General features: G+C 35.4%; 1 protein-coding gene and 1 long non-coding RNA gene across 4 annotated transcripts; one reads left to right on the forward strand and one right to left on the reverse strand.

Annotated features, from left to right (window-relative positions):
- The first annotated feature begins 3179 nt into the window (after positions 1-3179).
- LOC140751870 (cytochrome P450 4d2-like) lies at positions 3180-16300 on the forward strand. Its single transcript, XM_073085962.1, has 11 exons — positions 3180-3460; positions 5794-5900; positions 7600-7690; positions 7924-8106; positions 8902-8971; positions 9681-9877; positions 10398-10507; positions 13590-13723; positions 14077-14177; positions 14274-14453; positions 15295-16300. The coding sequence occupies exons 1-11, from the start codon at positions 3310-3312 to the stop codon at positions 15447-15449; spliced, it is 1479 nt and encodes a 492-aa protein (XP_072942063.1). The 5' UTR covers positions 3180-3309; the 3' UTR covers positions 15450-16300.
- On the reverse strand, positions 3502-8248 carry LOC140751874 (uncharacterized). Of its 3 annotated transcripts, none has more exons than XR_012103390.1 (5): positions 8142-8248; positions 7798-7837; positions 5749-5807; positions 4590-5072; positions 3502-3642 (listed from the first exon to the last, which is right to left on the reverse strand). It is a non-coding gene; the product is annotated as an uncharacterized LOC140751874 (long non-coding RNA). The 3 variants fall into 3 exon arrangements; XR_012103389.1 differs by having other exon boundaries at positions 3502-3645; XR_012103391.1 differs by lacking the exon at positions 8142-8248 and adding an exon at positions 7916-8043 and having other exon boundaries at positions 3502-3645.
- Positions 16301-16335: the final 35 nt, after the last annotated feature.

A 16335-nucleotide genomic window follows, 5' to 3' on the forward strand; every position in this document is an offset into this window, starting at 1 on the left:
CAACTAGTGTGATTCTATATGAACATCACCTAGTTTAAGCCTTGGTTCGGATCAACAGTTCGGGCTTTTTACATGCGAGTCGGTATTGCAAGAAAATGCGTAGAGTTTAAGCCATGTTTTTGATAAACAGTTCGGGCCTCTTACGTGCGAGTCGGTATTACAAGAAAATGTGTAACTCTTCTGGACTTAGGCATTAAACAACTGGTTTTCTTTTGCAGCTCTTGCATCAGACCATACACGATCGAGGACGAACGTGTGAGCAGGACGGCCGAATGTTATCGTCGTTAATAAGAAGCTTGGATATTAACGATATCACATTTTTATAACGTTACATTAAAGTAATAAGTGACTCATTTGATACTACAGTTTAAAAACAGATGCGGGTAGGTGAAGTGGGGACGACACCTTGGCGGCGCTCGAATTAACAGAGAGCGACATTCTGGTCGGAGACTTCAGCAAGAGCAGTCTAATAACGGAGATACTTGTGTAGTTATAATACTTCTAATCACTAGTGTGAACTTACTTACGTATAATTGTTATATCGTTACTCTGTACCGTTTATGTGACTATATTATTACATGACTTCAAGACCTTCAAGATGAGTTTGATTTCATAATTATTAATTAAATATTAATTATGATTTAATGAAAAAGGTTTAGGTAAAGCATTATTTTGCAAAGACTGAGATATAAGCCACATATAAGCCATCATAGCCAATTGTTAAATTGAGGCATACCTACATATTTTAAAAGTTGAATTTAAAAAGAAATCGCTGAAACAGAAAATTAATAATATAAATACGTTTTAAATATATTTCTTACATTTGCTGGTTTTGGTCATAACAGGACATAGGAATAAAGGCCTAGCAGGTATATGATACAACAGTAAACCAACTACCTACAAAAATGTTGTTGACGCCTGAACCATAAATTAGCAATTCTATCATTAAACCCTTAACAATAAATATTTTTGAAAAATATTTGGTTCAACTACATTGGCTACACACTCTACAGCTCTCTGTGCCTTTTGATGTGAAACATCTATAGCCGCACGTAAAACCGATTTCTGGCGTGGCGACGCATGCCGTGGCGACGCTATACGATGGTATATATATACAGTCTATATGCAGTAGTGTGTACGGTGTGGCGACGCGTCGCCATGCGCAATCGAATTCAATAAATAGTCATCGTTATCTGGAAAAAAATCGTAATACTTTATTTTATCATTATGACATATTTAGTTCCTATCACAATATGTTCTTTTCTGCATATTACTTTTACAAAATAATGTCGATGTTTCACATCTGCCAGGCGTCCCGTGACGGCTCACATTTTTTTGCATTATAACAGTAGTTTGTAGTATAGGTACTGTATAATTTAATTGTGTCTATGGATGTTACCATAGCATATATATCGAGAGGTCTACTGATAAACTCTGTGCATCCGTCACTGCAGTTTCATCTACCATCTATAAATCCATGAACGATTTAAAAAAAAAAGAAATCAAAACTACACCTGCTCGCAACAACTTTAGAGCGGACTAGCAGTTTGGCGCGGACTATAACCCGTGTGGTAGCGAGTATGGTTAGACTCTGGAAGCACCAGTAATAACAACAGTGCTTAGCGCTGCTGTGCTCTAGTTCGAAGGGTATGGTAGCGATAACATACTTATCCGAGGCGTTGTTATTATTCCTCGGAGTTAATAATTCATCTATCGCCAATCTCAGATGAGACGGTGATCTTATATGGGATTGACTACAGTAGTCCATGGGCGGCAGCAGCCACTTACCATGAGGTGGACTGCATAATCTTTTGCTATACAACTATATTATAAAAAAGGTAAACTGGAATTAATTAACGCCACCACTACATTACAAATAATTATAATTCTAATTAAATAATTATCTACCTACTTTAATCTGGCTTAATAATTATATTGTATCTCTTCCTATCGCTTAATAAGAGACTGTTAAATATTGAAATATTAAGATTTTAAACGATATAACTAATTATTACTATGTTTATCTTTCTTTCTATGTAATTTCCCTTAAAGGTTACGCGCATAAAGATATAAGTGCCAAAAATAAGAATAACATTTATTTAATTAAATACTAAGCCATTTATTTATAGTACATTTATCACGATATTAAAACCAGTTATAAGAACAATTATGTTCCTATTTATACGTAGCCACATCGACACCGTAATTATGGCAGCCACAATGCGTTAACACATAATTTCACAAATTAGATACGCGCATTAATGTTTTTTGACGATTTTGGTACGTGTGAGTAGACACTAAGATTCACGTTTAAATTTGGAACCTCTTACAAATGGAAAAGTCATACAAACACAATATATATTTAACAACACGATATTATTATTTGATAGAAAATTAATTAATTGTTTTTATAGGTAATGCATAAAATATACTCGACTTGGCGGAGGCACTGCCGTGCCTCCAGATACAAATGAATTATTGTTAAATTATAAAAATACTTATACACTGTTATACAAAATGCGAAGTTGTGCTAAAAATCTAGTCACTCCATCAAATAGTTTAAAAGCTATATAGTCACGAACATAAGAAATCTGGATTTTATTAGAAGTATAAAGATTTGGCGATAAGGACCACGGCTGTCAATATCATATCCTGATTAATTGATAACATTCTAGCGCTAGCTCAGAATTGATATACTTTATATCCAGATTTTTTACGCCATCATCTGCCCCACAGACCTAAGGTGATCTGGCCAGAACAACTCGGGCAATTGCCTAAGAACAAAGTTTAGGCGGCTTTTGTTTTAGGTATTTTTCCTCGATTTATTCTAGCCATTGACATATTTCTTCTTAAAGTAATATAATATCCCTGACTAGATATGGACCACCACTGTTAAATTTATTAAATGTTAAACAATTTAAGAATTTTAATTGTATGCAATTCCTTTTGTACATAATAATGCACTATAACGTGATTGTCTCACCTACACATTTTTGCATACTTATGATAAAAAATATGCATGCGAAATAAAACTTAATTTTGCATATTATCACGAAAGATAATCGATGTATGTAACATAAATGTTAATTTGGCAACATTATTTTTGTTGTGGAAGTATACACTTTTTTGCGGCCTTTTATGATAAAGCCAACCAACTAGCATTATCCCACTGATTTGAATGCGTTGCAGTCGTAACAAAACACAGTTATAATCTGTTAACAGCGCGCAGTAGACGGTTTACTCGTCACTTGAGCAAATAGTCTTATAAAAGATTGTTTTATATATAGATAGGGCTTAAAAGTTATTAGAATGATTATCCTCCTAACAATATTCACATCAGTAATCGCGATTATTGTGTCTTGGATATATTTGCTACGAGACTGCAAGGACTTTAATATTCCTGGTCCTCGGCCGTTCCCGTTATTGGGAAACGCGAATTTATTCTTAGGAAAACCAACAAGTAAGTAATTTTAAAATTTAATAGATAAATTGTTTGTTGCTTTAATACATAATTGTTTAAATACATAAGTGAATCACAATATAATTGTATACCTAAAATATTCCGATCCGATTCGTTTCCGATTCCGAAAAATTCCGATCGCATTCGTCTGTTTGTTTAAAGTTTATCCACACTTTTGGGAACTGCTAAAAGGTGGGCAAGATTGTAATATATATATTCACAAAGAAATAGTAAATCCTAAATATATACCGTATATTCTATATACTGTTATATTAGTGAATGTTGAAGAACTGGAATAACAACAATCAACTTCCTCGTTCTCTGATAAGAGATACACACAAACAATATTAGGTAAGCGATGTTCTTCTTATCTTTAATTTACAAGCTATAAAGCAGTAAAATAATATACATACTGTAGCTGTTTTAAAAAATAATAATAATAATACCGGTATGTTATTTTTACATGGCTTTTTTTATTTATTAAAATTAAAATAAACATTGTAATTTTCCTAATAACAAGTAGTATTTAATATATTTAATAATTGTTAGCTTGTTGAAAGTAAATTTTTATCGTAAGGTTATGAAAATACATTTGAGCAGTGATTTAGAAAGTACTAGAGCCTAGCGGTTAAGAAACCCCGCCTCTCGATCGAGGGGTCCGAGGTTCAAATCTCAGGCACGCACCTTTGATTTTCAAAGTTATGTGCGTAATAGAAATTAATTATCGCTTGATAAACAGTGAAGGTTAGGTGCTAGAACGGTCGTGAAGAAACCTGCATACCTGAGAGATTTAAAAAAATATCTCAAAGGTATGTGAAGTCTACCAATACGCACTTGGCCAGCGCGGTGGACTATGGCCTAATCCTTCTCATTATGAGAGGAGAGCCGTGCCCAGCAGAGAGACAGTAATGGGTTTTTGATGTGATGTATGAAAATAAGATGATTACAAAATAATATATTACATGAGAATCTAATGTATATACCTACTCATTTACCTTACATGATAAATAGCTTTTGTACTGACACATCATTGTTTTAATATTAAAAAAGCTTCTAAAGACCATTTATGTAGTTTAAGATTTTGTAGTGTATTTTGTGTTTGATACAATTAGTCTAAATAGAGTCGTACATTTAGTACATCGTAGAGACGTTGAATGCCGGGAGGGGAAAAGGGAACTAGCCCCAAGCAGACCTTTTTGCAGGGTGGCAAAGTGCTTCAAAAGCATGAAATCTGCAACTGAGACAGAAATGAGACACAAAACTGAGAAAGAAATTCAAGAATTTAATTACAGAGGAAAAAACATTAATATTTATCGTAATTATGATGAAAGTTTTATTTCATTTAAGTACATTAATGTACCTATATAAAATAAATAATTTATGACTATTTAAAATTTTATTTATTTAATTGTATATCTATGTCAAGTAGAATAATAACCTACCTTTAGTAATTAAAATTACTATTTTATCAACACATACCTGTACATCTGTGTCAACATTTATTCTCCACACCAAGGGCGTTTGGCATTGTATTTGAAATAATAATAGTTAAAAATCTAAAAACCACGCTAAATCGCACAAGGAAATTCGTTAATCCTGATTCCTGACGATCCTGATGAAGAGAATGGGATAAAATTATTAAAATCGTGTATTGTCATCGGTTCTTGATAATTGTTCAAAATTTTAAATTAATCAGACCGTTGAAAGTGAGTAACAATCGAGTTCAAAGATTCCGTTACATACATACATACATACACGTCAAGCGCATGAAAGCGTGGTAAATATAGACTAAAACTAAACAGATTCATTATTTAAATAAAGTGACATCACGATTGAGTATCCAACTTTGATGCATCATCACGTTTAGGCATTTTTTTATCTTCACTCGCGGTATCGAAAACGAGTTTTGGCGAATGCATCATTAATATACATCATTATGTATTGGGTTTTTCAGTTCAGTCGTTGCATCGATAGTCCAAAAGTAAGCGTGACCGGCGCTAAGATATGCACAAATAGGTTTAAAGTTTACTATGACCTAAGGTCGTTCCCAGATGCCATGCCAATTGGAACAACTCGTAACATGTCTCCCCCTAACCACATCCTGTCTTCTAATTTTATTATGGAGAAATAAGTCACGAAAGATTTGCCACTTTTATCTAATATTTAGAACCAAGTAATATCTGCATAAAACGCAGTTAATACAAACTGGTTTAATATTTTTACAATCAAACTGAGATATAATGGATATAAGAGAAATACTTAAAATCTTTAATCAATGATCGACTTACTATAAGACTGTTCTTCAAAAATATTTATTCTGTACCTTATTTCAGCATTCATACCAGCTCTGAAAAAATTAAATGATGTCTATGGGAATGCGGTTATAATCCATTTGCTTCATGCAAGATACATTATTCTATATCATCCGAAATACATAGAGGTATGTATCTAGTCCTAAGTTAAAGCCATGTGAAATTTGGTATTTGCTTGAACACACTTGTTACACAGAATTTTGTACTAACTACAGCCCAGTGTGACCTGTGACCTACCTGCATAAGGTTTGCAAAGTACAAATTTATTACAAATGAATTAATTACAATTTATATTACATACAAATTACATTTTCTTTTTATAATATGGGGTAGCAGACGAGCATGCAGTCCACCTGATGGTAAGTGGCTACTGCCGCCCACATCAAACCCAGATAGGATTAGATATTCCTACCTGGAGTCGGCCACTGGTGCGCCGCTACCCCTGAGGACTAAGCTGGAACGCCTCGGAAAAGTATCTCTCCCTTACCACACCCTATGAACCAGAACACACCAGAACACAGTAGCGCTCAACACTGCTGTTATGAGGCAGAAATAAGTGTGGCGGTGATGCCGCCGGAGTCGAACCACAAAGAGTTCTACCACCTTTCAAACAGGATGTCATTAAACTTAATAATTATTAACAATAATAATTACATATGCATAGACAAATACATAAGCACCCAAACCCGGAACAAATATCAAAATTCATCACTCAAATTATCAGATTTCTGTCTGACCGGAGATCGAACCCGGAACCCTTTGCGTGTCACATCGGTATTATGACAGCACACGAGTCGGCAATGAAAAAATGTACAGACTCAAGGGTTTTTTTTTAAAGTTCTCAAAGGTATGTGAAGCCGTTCTTGGCTAGCATGGTAGATTAGCACCTAATTTCCTCTTACTCAGAGATAATTCTTACCCCGAAGTAAAGTCTGGCTCAAACTGCTAGTCCGCTCTGAAATTGTTGCGAGCAGGTGTAGTCATACAATTTGCTATGGCGACTCGACTCCTTTCTATATTCAGAGTGGACTAGCAGTTTTACGCGGACTATAATACGCTAACGATGATGTGGTTTTATTATGAATATTTCTAATAATTTATTATTGCATATAAATTCAAATTAAATACTTAGTACTTATATAAATCTTATAAGATACCTAAGTCATACATAATACATAAGTCTAGGAAGTTTTTATTAGTGATATAGTCACAAAAACTATGCAAATACCACTGCAATAGGTACATAAAAACTATGCATAATGCATAATTCTAATCCTAATTTGCAGTATCTTTGTATCTATAAATTTTACACTATAAAGTTAAGACTACTCTATTAGAACTAGAGTCTGTTATAGCTCATAATTTAAATCGGATTCCTGATAAATCGCTCTCACAGTTCATCGTCATATTGTATGTAGATGTTCATGCTATGTATAAGTAATCTTCTCAGTATCTATTGTTTGCAATTATAATTAATGCTTTTTACGTACCGCCCGGCCAAAGTCTAGGTACATATTATGTGTTTGAACGCGCTAATAATAAGTGAAAAACAGCGCTGCACGCTTCGATCACTAATAAGAACGCTGCACGAGGTAATAATATTACTGTGTGAATTAGATATAAGTTTGTAATCATTTTTTGTATATTGTGTGGCAAAAAAGCATTATTATTTTTATTCTTGTTATTCTAATCGCTGGTAGTGTCTATCCGATTTGAAAAGCCCTTATTGATGGAACGACTTTCGTGCACTGTTTTTAAAACTAAACACTGAGGCGAAACCGCGGCGCACGGCAAGTTTATAATATCATTAAACATCTGTGTTCACAGCCCCTGGTATCGAGCACCGAATTGATAACTAAGGGCAGATCATATAATTTCCTTTTACCCTGGCTAGGAGACGGTCTCCTAACTTCAACAGGTATGTATTTATAATAAAAACTGTACAATTTTAACAATACATTTTTTAATTTAAAAAGATTTTTTAAATTTACAATTCCCTTAGATTGACTAAAATGTTGTCATTACCCGGCAATAAATATTCACTGTAGCAGCATCCTGAAGTATCCTGAAAGATATTTCAAAACATTAAAAATGAAAAACTTTAACTCCAACTTTAACTATTCAAAAAAACATGAACTTTAACTATTCTAGGTAGCCGATGGAAAACGCATCGAAAATTCTTGACGCCAGCCTTCCACTTTAACATCCTGCAGAATTATTTACCAGTATTTCTGAAAAACGAGAAGATATTGATGAAAACACTCAGAAAAGTTGCTGACAGACCCGTTGACTTAACCCCCATTATCGCCCTAAACGCACTTGACAATGTGACAGGTAATAAACTCATTAAAATAATACTTACTACTTACTCTTTATCCTTAAATGTCCATTATGAACCCTCAATAGAACTAAAGTCTTAAAATATTACCAAAGATTAACCACGAAAGCAGTAGCAACGCTTTTGTAGTCAGATTTTCGGGATTATTTCGGGAGGGATTGACAAAAGTCCTCATTTACAAACGACCTTTTTTTCCTAAAGAAACTAGTATCTATTCTACGTCACTACACGCACACAAGTAGGTACAGGGCCGGATTTAAGGGAGGGCAACCGGGGCGGCTGCCCCGGGGCCTCCACAAAAGAGGGGCCCCCACAATAGAGACGTCGGATTTTTTATTAAATTCCGACTAGTAAAAAAAAAATATATTTTCCTTTGATATTTTTTTTCGCTGTTTTACCTTCATCTACAGTACTTTGTACAAACATGAATAGAAGAATCTACCTGCGTTTCACAATAAAATATTTATTGAAAAACTCAACTGAAGAAATTGTGCATTCGGAAAATAATTTGGGACCAGGGGGCCTCCACTCCATTGTTGCCCCAAGGCCTCTAGACCTCTAAATTCGGCCCTGAGTATATCCTTGATGTAATATTTTGCTTACCTAAGATCTCACGGCCATGTTTACCACACCTGAGGACTAAGTTAGAACATCTATGCGTTCTAACTTCGTCTTCATTTGTATATCGTTACCTCTTTCAAACCGATACACAGCACTTGACACTGTTGTTGGTGTGTCCAGAGATAAAACACAAAGGGATCTACCTTAAATGATAAAATCTTCTTTTGCAGAATCAATTATGGGCGTTTCCATCAACGCTCAAAAAGATAGTGAATCAAAATATGTGCAATCAATTGACGAGTAAGTACTTCTTCTAGATAGGATTTTGTGGTAACTACGTCTGCATCTGATTTGCATTCAAAATACATTTTATTACATTTTAAAGTAATACGCCCTGTGTTGCAAATTATATAGGCACATATAAAATTACGTACTACATGACAATTAGGAATAAATAACCAAAGTCATGTTGTTACTTTTTGCATTACGAAAGCACAAAGCAGGAGGACATACCTACATACAAAGACGTGAAAGTTGTTACCCATGAAACAGATAAATAAAATATTTAAAATATATCAACAACAATTCTGTCATTAAGTATATATGCAACATTATAAATGATACGTGATTGCCTTAACAACGCGGTAATTAATTATTCAAAAATTGAATTTGTTCATTTATCTCAGATATTCATAAAATTATTTATATCTCTACTATAGTTGTATACAAATTATCGAGTAATTTGCCATCTTCATAATTAAAAATAAGGAAATGGGTGGCTTGATTCTCATCATTGGTGGATTAAATCGCCTAATTATTATATTTTGACTAATTAAGTTAAAATAATGAAGACAATCTAAAAATCATTAAATTTTAATTTTAATAATTATAGGCGTCTATTAGTAGGCGAACCGGATTAAACTACTAACTACCGGATTATACTACTAATGTATAATTTTATAAACTAATCTTATTTAATTGAAAATGTCCAAATGATTTTTTTTTCTAGCTTAACTAGGATAATCTCATTGCGGATACGAAATTCATTCTTAGGTGAGGACGCGATTTTCAATGTGACTCATTACAAAAAAATTCAAAACGAAGCTATTAAGATACTACATCGACAAACAAGAGATGTTATTGATGCACGGCGCAGGGAACTAGAGAGTCTTAATATCACCCGCTTGAACACGCAAACAGATATCGGTAATCATTTTATTTACATCGTTTAGCAGGAGTACCAAACGATCCACCAGTACCCAGTACCAGACGAGTACAGTCCACCTGATGGTAAGTGGATACTGCCGACCATGGACATCTGTAATCAACACCAGATAGGGGGAGATATTCCCACCTGAGGTCGGCCACAGATACGCCGCTACACCTGAAGTCTAAGCTGGAACGCCTCGTATAGTGGAGACATTTGTGTAAGAAGTAAGGAGACACTTTAGTAAGAAAGATTCTTATAATATCTTTACGGTAAAACAAAATGTAGGTATAGTCCGCGTAAAACTGCTAGTCCGATCTGAATATAGAAATGATTCGCGTCGCCATAGCAAATTGTATGACTACACCTGCTCGGAACAACTTCAAAGCGGACTAGCAGTTTGGCGATAACTACGAGTATATCTAACTTAGTTTCATTTTAGTATCCCTCAGTTGATCCCTTTTTTCCGCCGACCAATTTCAGAAACTAAACTCACTTTTTAAACTTAAAATATTTTAGGAATACGCAACAAGCATGCATTTTTGGACTTGCTTCTGTTGGCGGAGACGGATGGCCAAAGGATCAGCGACGAACAAATCCGAGAAGAGGTCGACACATTCATGTTTGAGGTAAGAAAATCAAAAAACTTGAAACAACCTTCCTCAAAAGTACCATTCACTGTAGAATGAAGGACCCGCCCGGATCATCGAGATCAAGAAATCTCTTGAAAAGATTTGTTAATCCGGCCCTACATAATTATAGTTTGCATGTTTTCTTTTCTAAAAGTAGGTTAGGGCAGACGGGCTATCGGATGGAAAGCATTCACCGTCGGCTATGGTTATTTGCAAAACCAGAGTCGCCAATGCATCGCCGGCTTTGAAGAAGAGCTCTTTTTGCACCCCTCTTGAAGAGCACCATAGTCATAGCTCTCAAGGAATACCTCAAGAGGAAGTTCATACCACATTTTACACGTACGGGGCATAAATGACCGTGGAGGACCACCATGAGTCCAATTGATGTGGATGGAACTTCATCCTTCGGCGAGTGTTTTGTTATTATACACTTTTGCACAAGATTGGCAATGAACTTCCGCCTATGGTTACCGGATTGCTATAAAATTTCTTCATAAATGCTAAATTAAGATCTCAAATTGAGAAGCAAATTTCGTTGTTGGCAACTCTTCCAATGGAACAGTCCATAAGCTGTAGTGTTACGTCATCTTTAGGTTTATGCATAAAAATATGTTATTGCTTAACTTATCGAAATAAGTTGTTAGACAATCCATTTATTATTGTATTCCTAATTGACGCAGATCGAATGATATATGTGTTTAATGTTTCATGTTGATTTTGAAAGAGGATATGCATATGTTGCAAATGATGGCATTGTAGAAACCTTCATTGCAGTCCACCTGATGGTAAATGGCTACTGCCGCCCATGAAAATCTATAATCAACCCTAGAGAGGACCAGAAATTCCTACCTGAGGTCGACAACAGATGCGCCGCTGCCCCTGAGGACTAAGTTGGAACGCCTCGGAAAAGTATGTCTCCCATACTACACCCTTCAAAACGGAACACAGCAGCGCTTAACACTGCTGTTATTAGGCAGAAATAGGTGTGACGGTGGTGCCGCCGGAGCCGAACCTCAAAGGGTTCTACCACCTTTAAACTTTATTTTGTTTATTTAAAATTATAGCAAATCTTCCGCACCGGACATTGTATCATCATCATTTTCATTATCACTCTCGCCTTCATCTTCACTTTCATCTGATGTATCATTTGTGTTTATAATAAACGGTTCTGTTATATTATCGTAAACGGCGTCGTGGCCATCAAACTTCTTTTCTTCTTTTATTGCGTGATCACATATTTATTCCACTCTAGTACTGAGACACTTCCGAAATCCCCTCTTGGGCTCCCCAACTATAAAATCATCGCGCTTTCATTTGATTTCACACCTACACTATCCATGTGCACTCACACAAATGCAAAGCTCACCTTAGGCCTCGCGGACTATACCTATAATGAATTTTGTTTGTGATAACACTGTCTTAGATAATTCATCCGTAAAACCTCCTATCAGAACAAAAATAACATAATGACATTGCGCTACGTTAAATAATGCCATTGCATTATAATAAAGTAATATGTAAACTTAACACGCCTCTGAGACCCGTCTCGAATATATTAAATACATAATAAAATAAAGTCTCGAGTGTTCCATTCCTCGTGATTATTTTCATCAACTACCTATAGTAACGACTATATTAAATTGTACAGCCTCAAACCAGTATTGACAATATTACGATAACATTGAGCTGACATTGTAAACTTTAGTACCAGTAATTATGTTTAATTCACGTAAGCTGATCCAGCCGCTATTAAACAACCATTATTATTGTTAATTTGGTAAACAAAAAATACAAGATCGTATGAGTAAAACATGTAACAATTATTTGTATTTCCTTGCAAGCTTTAAACACGGGCATTATGATTAAAGATAAAATTATTGCAGTAATACATTAGTAGAACTCTCAGTGGTTCGACTCCAATGGCACCATCGCCACACCTATTTTTGCCTAATAACAGCAGTGTCAAACGCTGCTATGTTGCGGTTTGAAGGGTGTAAGGAAGACATATTTTTTCGAAGCTCGAATAGTTCCAGGGTAACAGTGTATCTGTGATCGAACACTGGGCCAACCCCAGATAATATTAGAATCCTAACCGTTGATTACAGATGTCCATGGGCGGCAGGAGCCACTTATCATCAGGTGAACTGCATGCTCGCCTGCTATTTCAATATTATATAAAAAAGTAATCATTGCCGCCTTTTAATATTTGTAACCGCATCCAAAGAAAAGAGGACCTCCAGCCGGTGTCCACACCCTTTCACCAAATCACAGAACTGTTCAACGCTAGGCAAACCATACTAGTTCTATCTTTCAATGTTTTTCTAATTTGAATGTCTGAATGTCTTGAATTTGGTCTTGTTCCTGATTTTGAACTCTTCCTCGACCCTAATTGAAACAATTGCTTAAAATGCGGTAGAAGTAAATTATTCGTCTCATTTACTAAAGAGCAATTGGTAATTTGAATAAAACATACATAAATTAATATGATAATTACAATTCAAATTTCATTACAATTAGGAACCACTTAAAGAGTAAAAGGTGGTCTTTTTTTTTTGGGATAATAACATTAATTCATAAATTAATGAAAACTAAGTACTTGTATAATTACAATAAATAATAGGATCATCAATTCAGATTGTTTGATAAGTGTCTCAATATAGAGTCTTAATAATCCACCATGCTAGGTAAATATATCTAGCTCGCAAAAGAGGACGCCGCACGGGCCAGGGAGCGCGCCGATCCCGCGCGGAGACGGAGACGCCGAGGGCGTAGATAGCGCCCTCCGGCGCGGTGTCCCTGTAGTACCGGGACCAGAATAGGGCTATGGTATCCCCTGCCTGTCGTAAGAGGCAACTAAAGGGGGCTTTAGGGGTTGCGGGCGGCAAGAGTGGGAGCTCAAACCGTCCAGCAAGCGACCCCGGGAAGGACAGCGGTTTGTGTGGTCGCATATCGCTGTAATCACCAGGGGATGTGAGAGGAGCGTAAATTGCTCCATATACCGACGCATACTACAGTTCTGGTTATCACATTTCATTCTTCCCTATTCTTTATTACGACTTAACTTTGTTTTATGATTCAGGGTCACGATACTACAACGTCCGGTCTTTGCTTTGCGTTCTACATCTTGTCCAAGCACCCAGACGTTCAAGAGAAGATATTTCAGGAACAGAAGGACATCCTCGGCGATGATTTGAACAGAGATCCAACGTACAGGTAAATTAAAACTATAATCATGTAATCATGAATGTGTGGATGCCATATCACATATCACATATCTGACTCACGACTTACATCTGTGATTGTCTTGGGGTAGAATCCTTGTTTTATACGGACTTGCTTACAGATTAGCGGCAGCATTGACATCAGTAGAACTGCAAACTTTATTGCTGCTTTAGTCATAATAAAAATATAGAAATAATTTAAGATTACAGAGTAAAATAGCTAGGAAAATATTAATCTAAATATTTCTACTTTATTTATTCAACTACATGAATTTCCACTCTCTTTCTGTTACTTTAAGTATCTATTAATAGCAGTTGAATAAGTCATTTATTTTAATTTCGCAGCGAACTTCAGCAAATGAAGTACTTGGAGCTAGTGATAAAGGAATCTCTTCGTATATATCCCGCCGTGCCATTAATAGAGCGACGAATTACTAGGAATACAGGTAAAAATGTCCCTGGGCGTGAGAATTTACAGGGACAAAAACCTAGTAAGAGGGTTTCGAATATTATAAAAAGTGTCAATGATTATTTTTTTACAGAAATTGGCGGGATCCGTGTAAAGAAAAACTCAACTATACTTATAGATATCTTCCACATGCAGAGACACCCGGAGTTGTACGAAGATCCTCTTGAATTCAGACCAGAAAGATTTGAATCCTGTAATGCTAAGAATGCATTCAGCTGGATTGCTTTCAGTGCCGGTCCTAGAAATTGTATTGGTAAGGATACAATTATATGTTGTTAGAAATATGTACAATATTAAGATCTCCTTTAATAAATGATCATCTTTGGACCTCCATCATCCCAATAACAAACTAATTTATTATTCTGACTATGCAACTAAATTGTTAGTCATGCAAGGTCAAATAAAATATGCGACTTGAAATTGAATGTTGAATATATTTGAATAGGTTCGCTCTGCAATTGTTTAAACTAATTTATTAAAGTAAATAGGTAAATTTATTTAATTTAATAGTTATGTAAAGACAATCCTATTGGGGATGTGTGTTGAACAACCAGAAAACCCCAACTTTCTACAACTACAACTTACTGTCCCACTACTGGGCACGGGTCTCATCTTAGAGTTAGGGCCACAATCCACAGCGCTGGCCAAATTTGGATTAGTAGACTTCACACACCTTCGAAATTTTCTTAAATACCCAGCCGTGTAGGTTTCTTCAAGATATTTCGCGATAAGTGAGAATTAATTTATAATCTTATATACAAAATTCTCGTATCACAATGTTAGTTATCGTACCCCTCCGAAATGGATTTAACGATTTTCACCAAATTTTATATGCATATTCAGTAGGTATGAGAATCGGGTACTATCTATTTTTCATACCCCTAAGTGATAAGGGTTATTCACCCTTAACATTTTTTTATTTATATGGCAACACAACGTTTGCCGGGTCAGCTAGTACTACATAACTTCAGAGGTGTTCGATCGAACCTCGAACCTGCCAAATGAGACGTCGAGTGTCAACCACTAGATTGTCAGCTGCTGCTGACAACTCTCGTGATGATTTAAATAAAATTTAAATTGAATTACTGTTACAGGTCAAAAGTTTGCGATGTTGGAAATGAAAGTTACGCTAGCCGGAGTCATCAAGCATTTCAGATTGTTGCCGACCGATCACGAATTGCAACTTTGCGCCAGCTTGGTGTTGCGATCTGAAAACGGTGTTTGGGTTCAGTTTGAAGAAAGATCATAAATTTATTTAAGATATTTATTTAAGATTATAATTAATTTAATTTAGTGTTCTAAAAGGGAATTGGGATGATACTTTTTTTCAATTACCTATGTATTACACTTATTTATACATTTTAAAATAAAAGATATACAATAGAATTAGAAATAAAACAAAAATGAATAAGACACTGCTTATGTACCCCTCTAAGAAATAGTTTCCAGCAGCCCTATAAACACCAAATGGTGGAATTATGTGCGTACAAATATATGTTTAAAATAGTTATACCACAGTATAAGGATATATTATACTGTGGTTATACTGTTGATATTCGATTATTACATACAGGGTGGGGCAACGTCCCTGACTTACATACGCAGTGGTATTCGTTTGTACCTCAAGTTTGTACCACCGCGGATGGATATTGAAATAGCTCTACAAAAAATTTACCGTCAAGGGCGTCAAAAATAAATAGACTGCTCTAAAATTTGACAGCGAGAACATGTTCTCAGTTTGAAAATTTTGTCGCCTCCCTTATAGGCCGCCCGGACTGCAAGATACGGGTCTTCGAAAATGCTGTACCTATTTTGTAATCTTTAATCGCCTCGTCAAAGATGCCATTAATTATCCTACTTTCTATTAATACAAATTGTTTTAATAAAAGCATAATATGCATTTATTAATCATATTATAACTGGCTATTCAAAACGATCCGATTGTTGTTAAATCGACTTTTAACAACACTTTGCTTTACAGTACAATGGTGCTATATAGATAGCCTAACCTATATATGTTACTATACTCTTTGGGTGCTACGTTCTTAAAGTAAAAATATTATGGCCCAATTGTAAGAATCCAAATCGTGTAACTGAAAATAAAACATTTGACAGCTGACAATGTTGATATCTTG

Source organism: Epargyreus clarus, unplaced genomic scaffold (assembly GCF_041222505.1).
Source record: "Epargyreus clarus isolate Ecla_fem2 unplaced genomic scaffold, WU_Ecla_fem_2.2 ptg000023l, whole genome shotgun sequence".
Lineage (NCBI taxonomy): Eukaryota > Metazoa > Arthropoda > Insecta > Lepidoptera > Hesperiidae > Epargyreus > Epargyreus clarus.

Excerpts from the sequence above, each read along its gene's own strand:
- LOC140751870 (XM_073085962.1), top strand. The coding sequence starts at position 3,310 with ATGATTATCCTCCTAACAATATTCACATCAGTAATCGCGATTATTGTG. Across the intron at positions 9,878-10,397 it reads GAACACGCAAACAGATATCG|GAATACGCAACAAGCATGCA; the intron begins GTAATCATTTTA and ends AAAATATTTTAG. Across the intron at positions 10,508-13,589 it reads TCGACACATTCATGTTTGAG|GGTCACGATACTACAACGTC; the intron begins GTAAGAAAATCA and ends TTTATGATTCAG.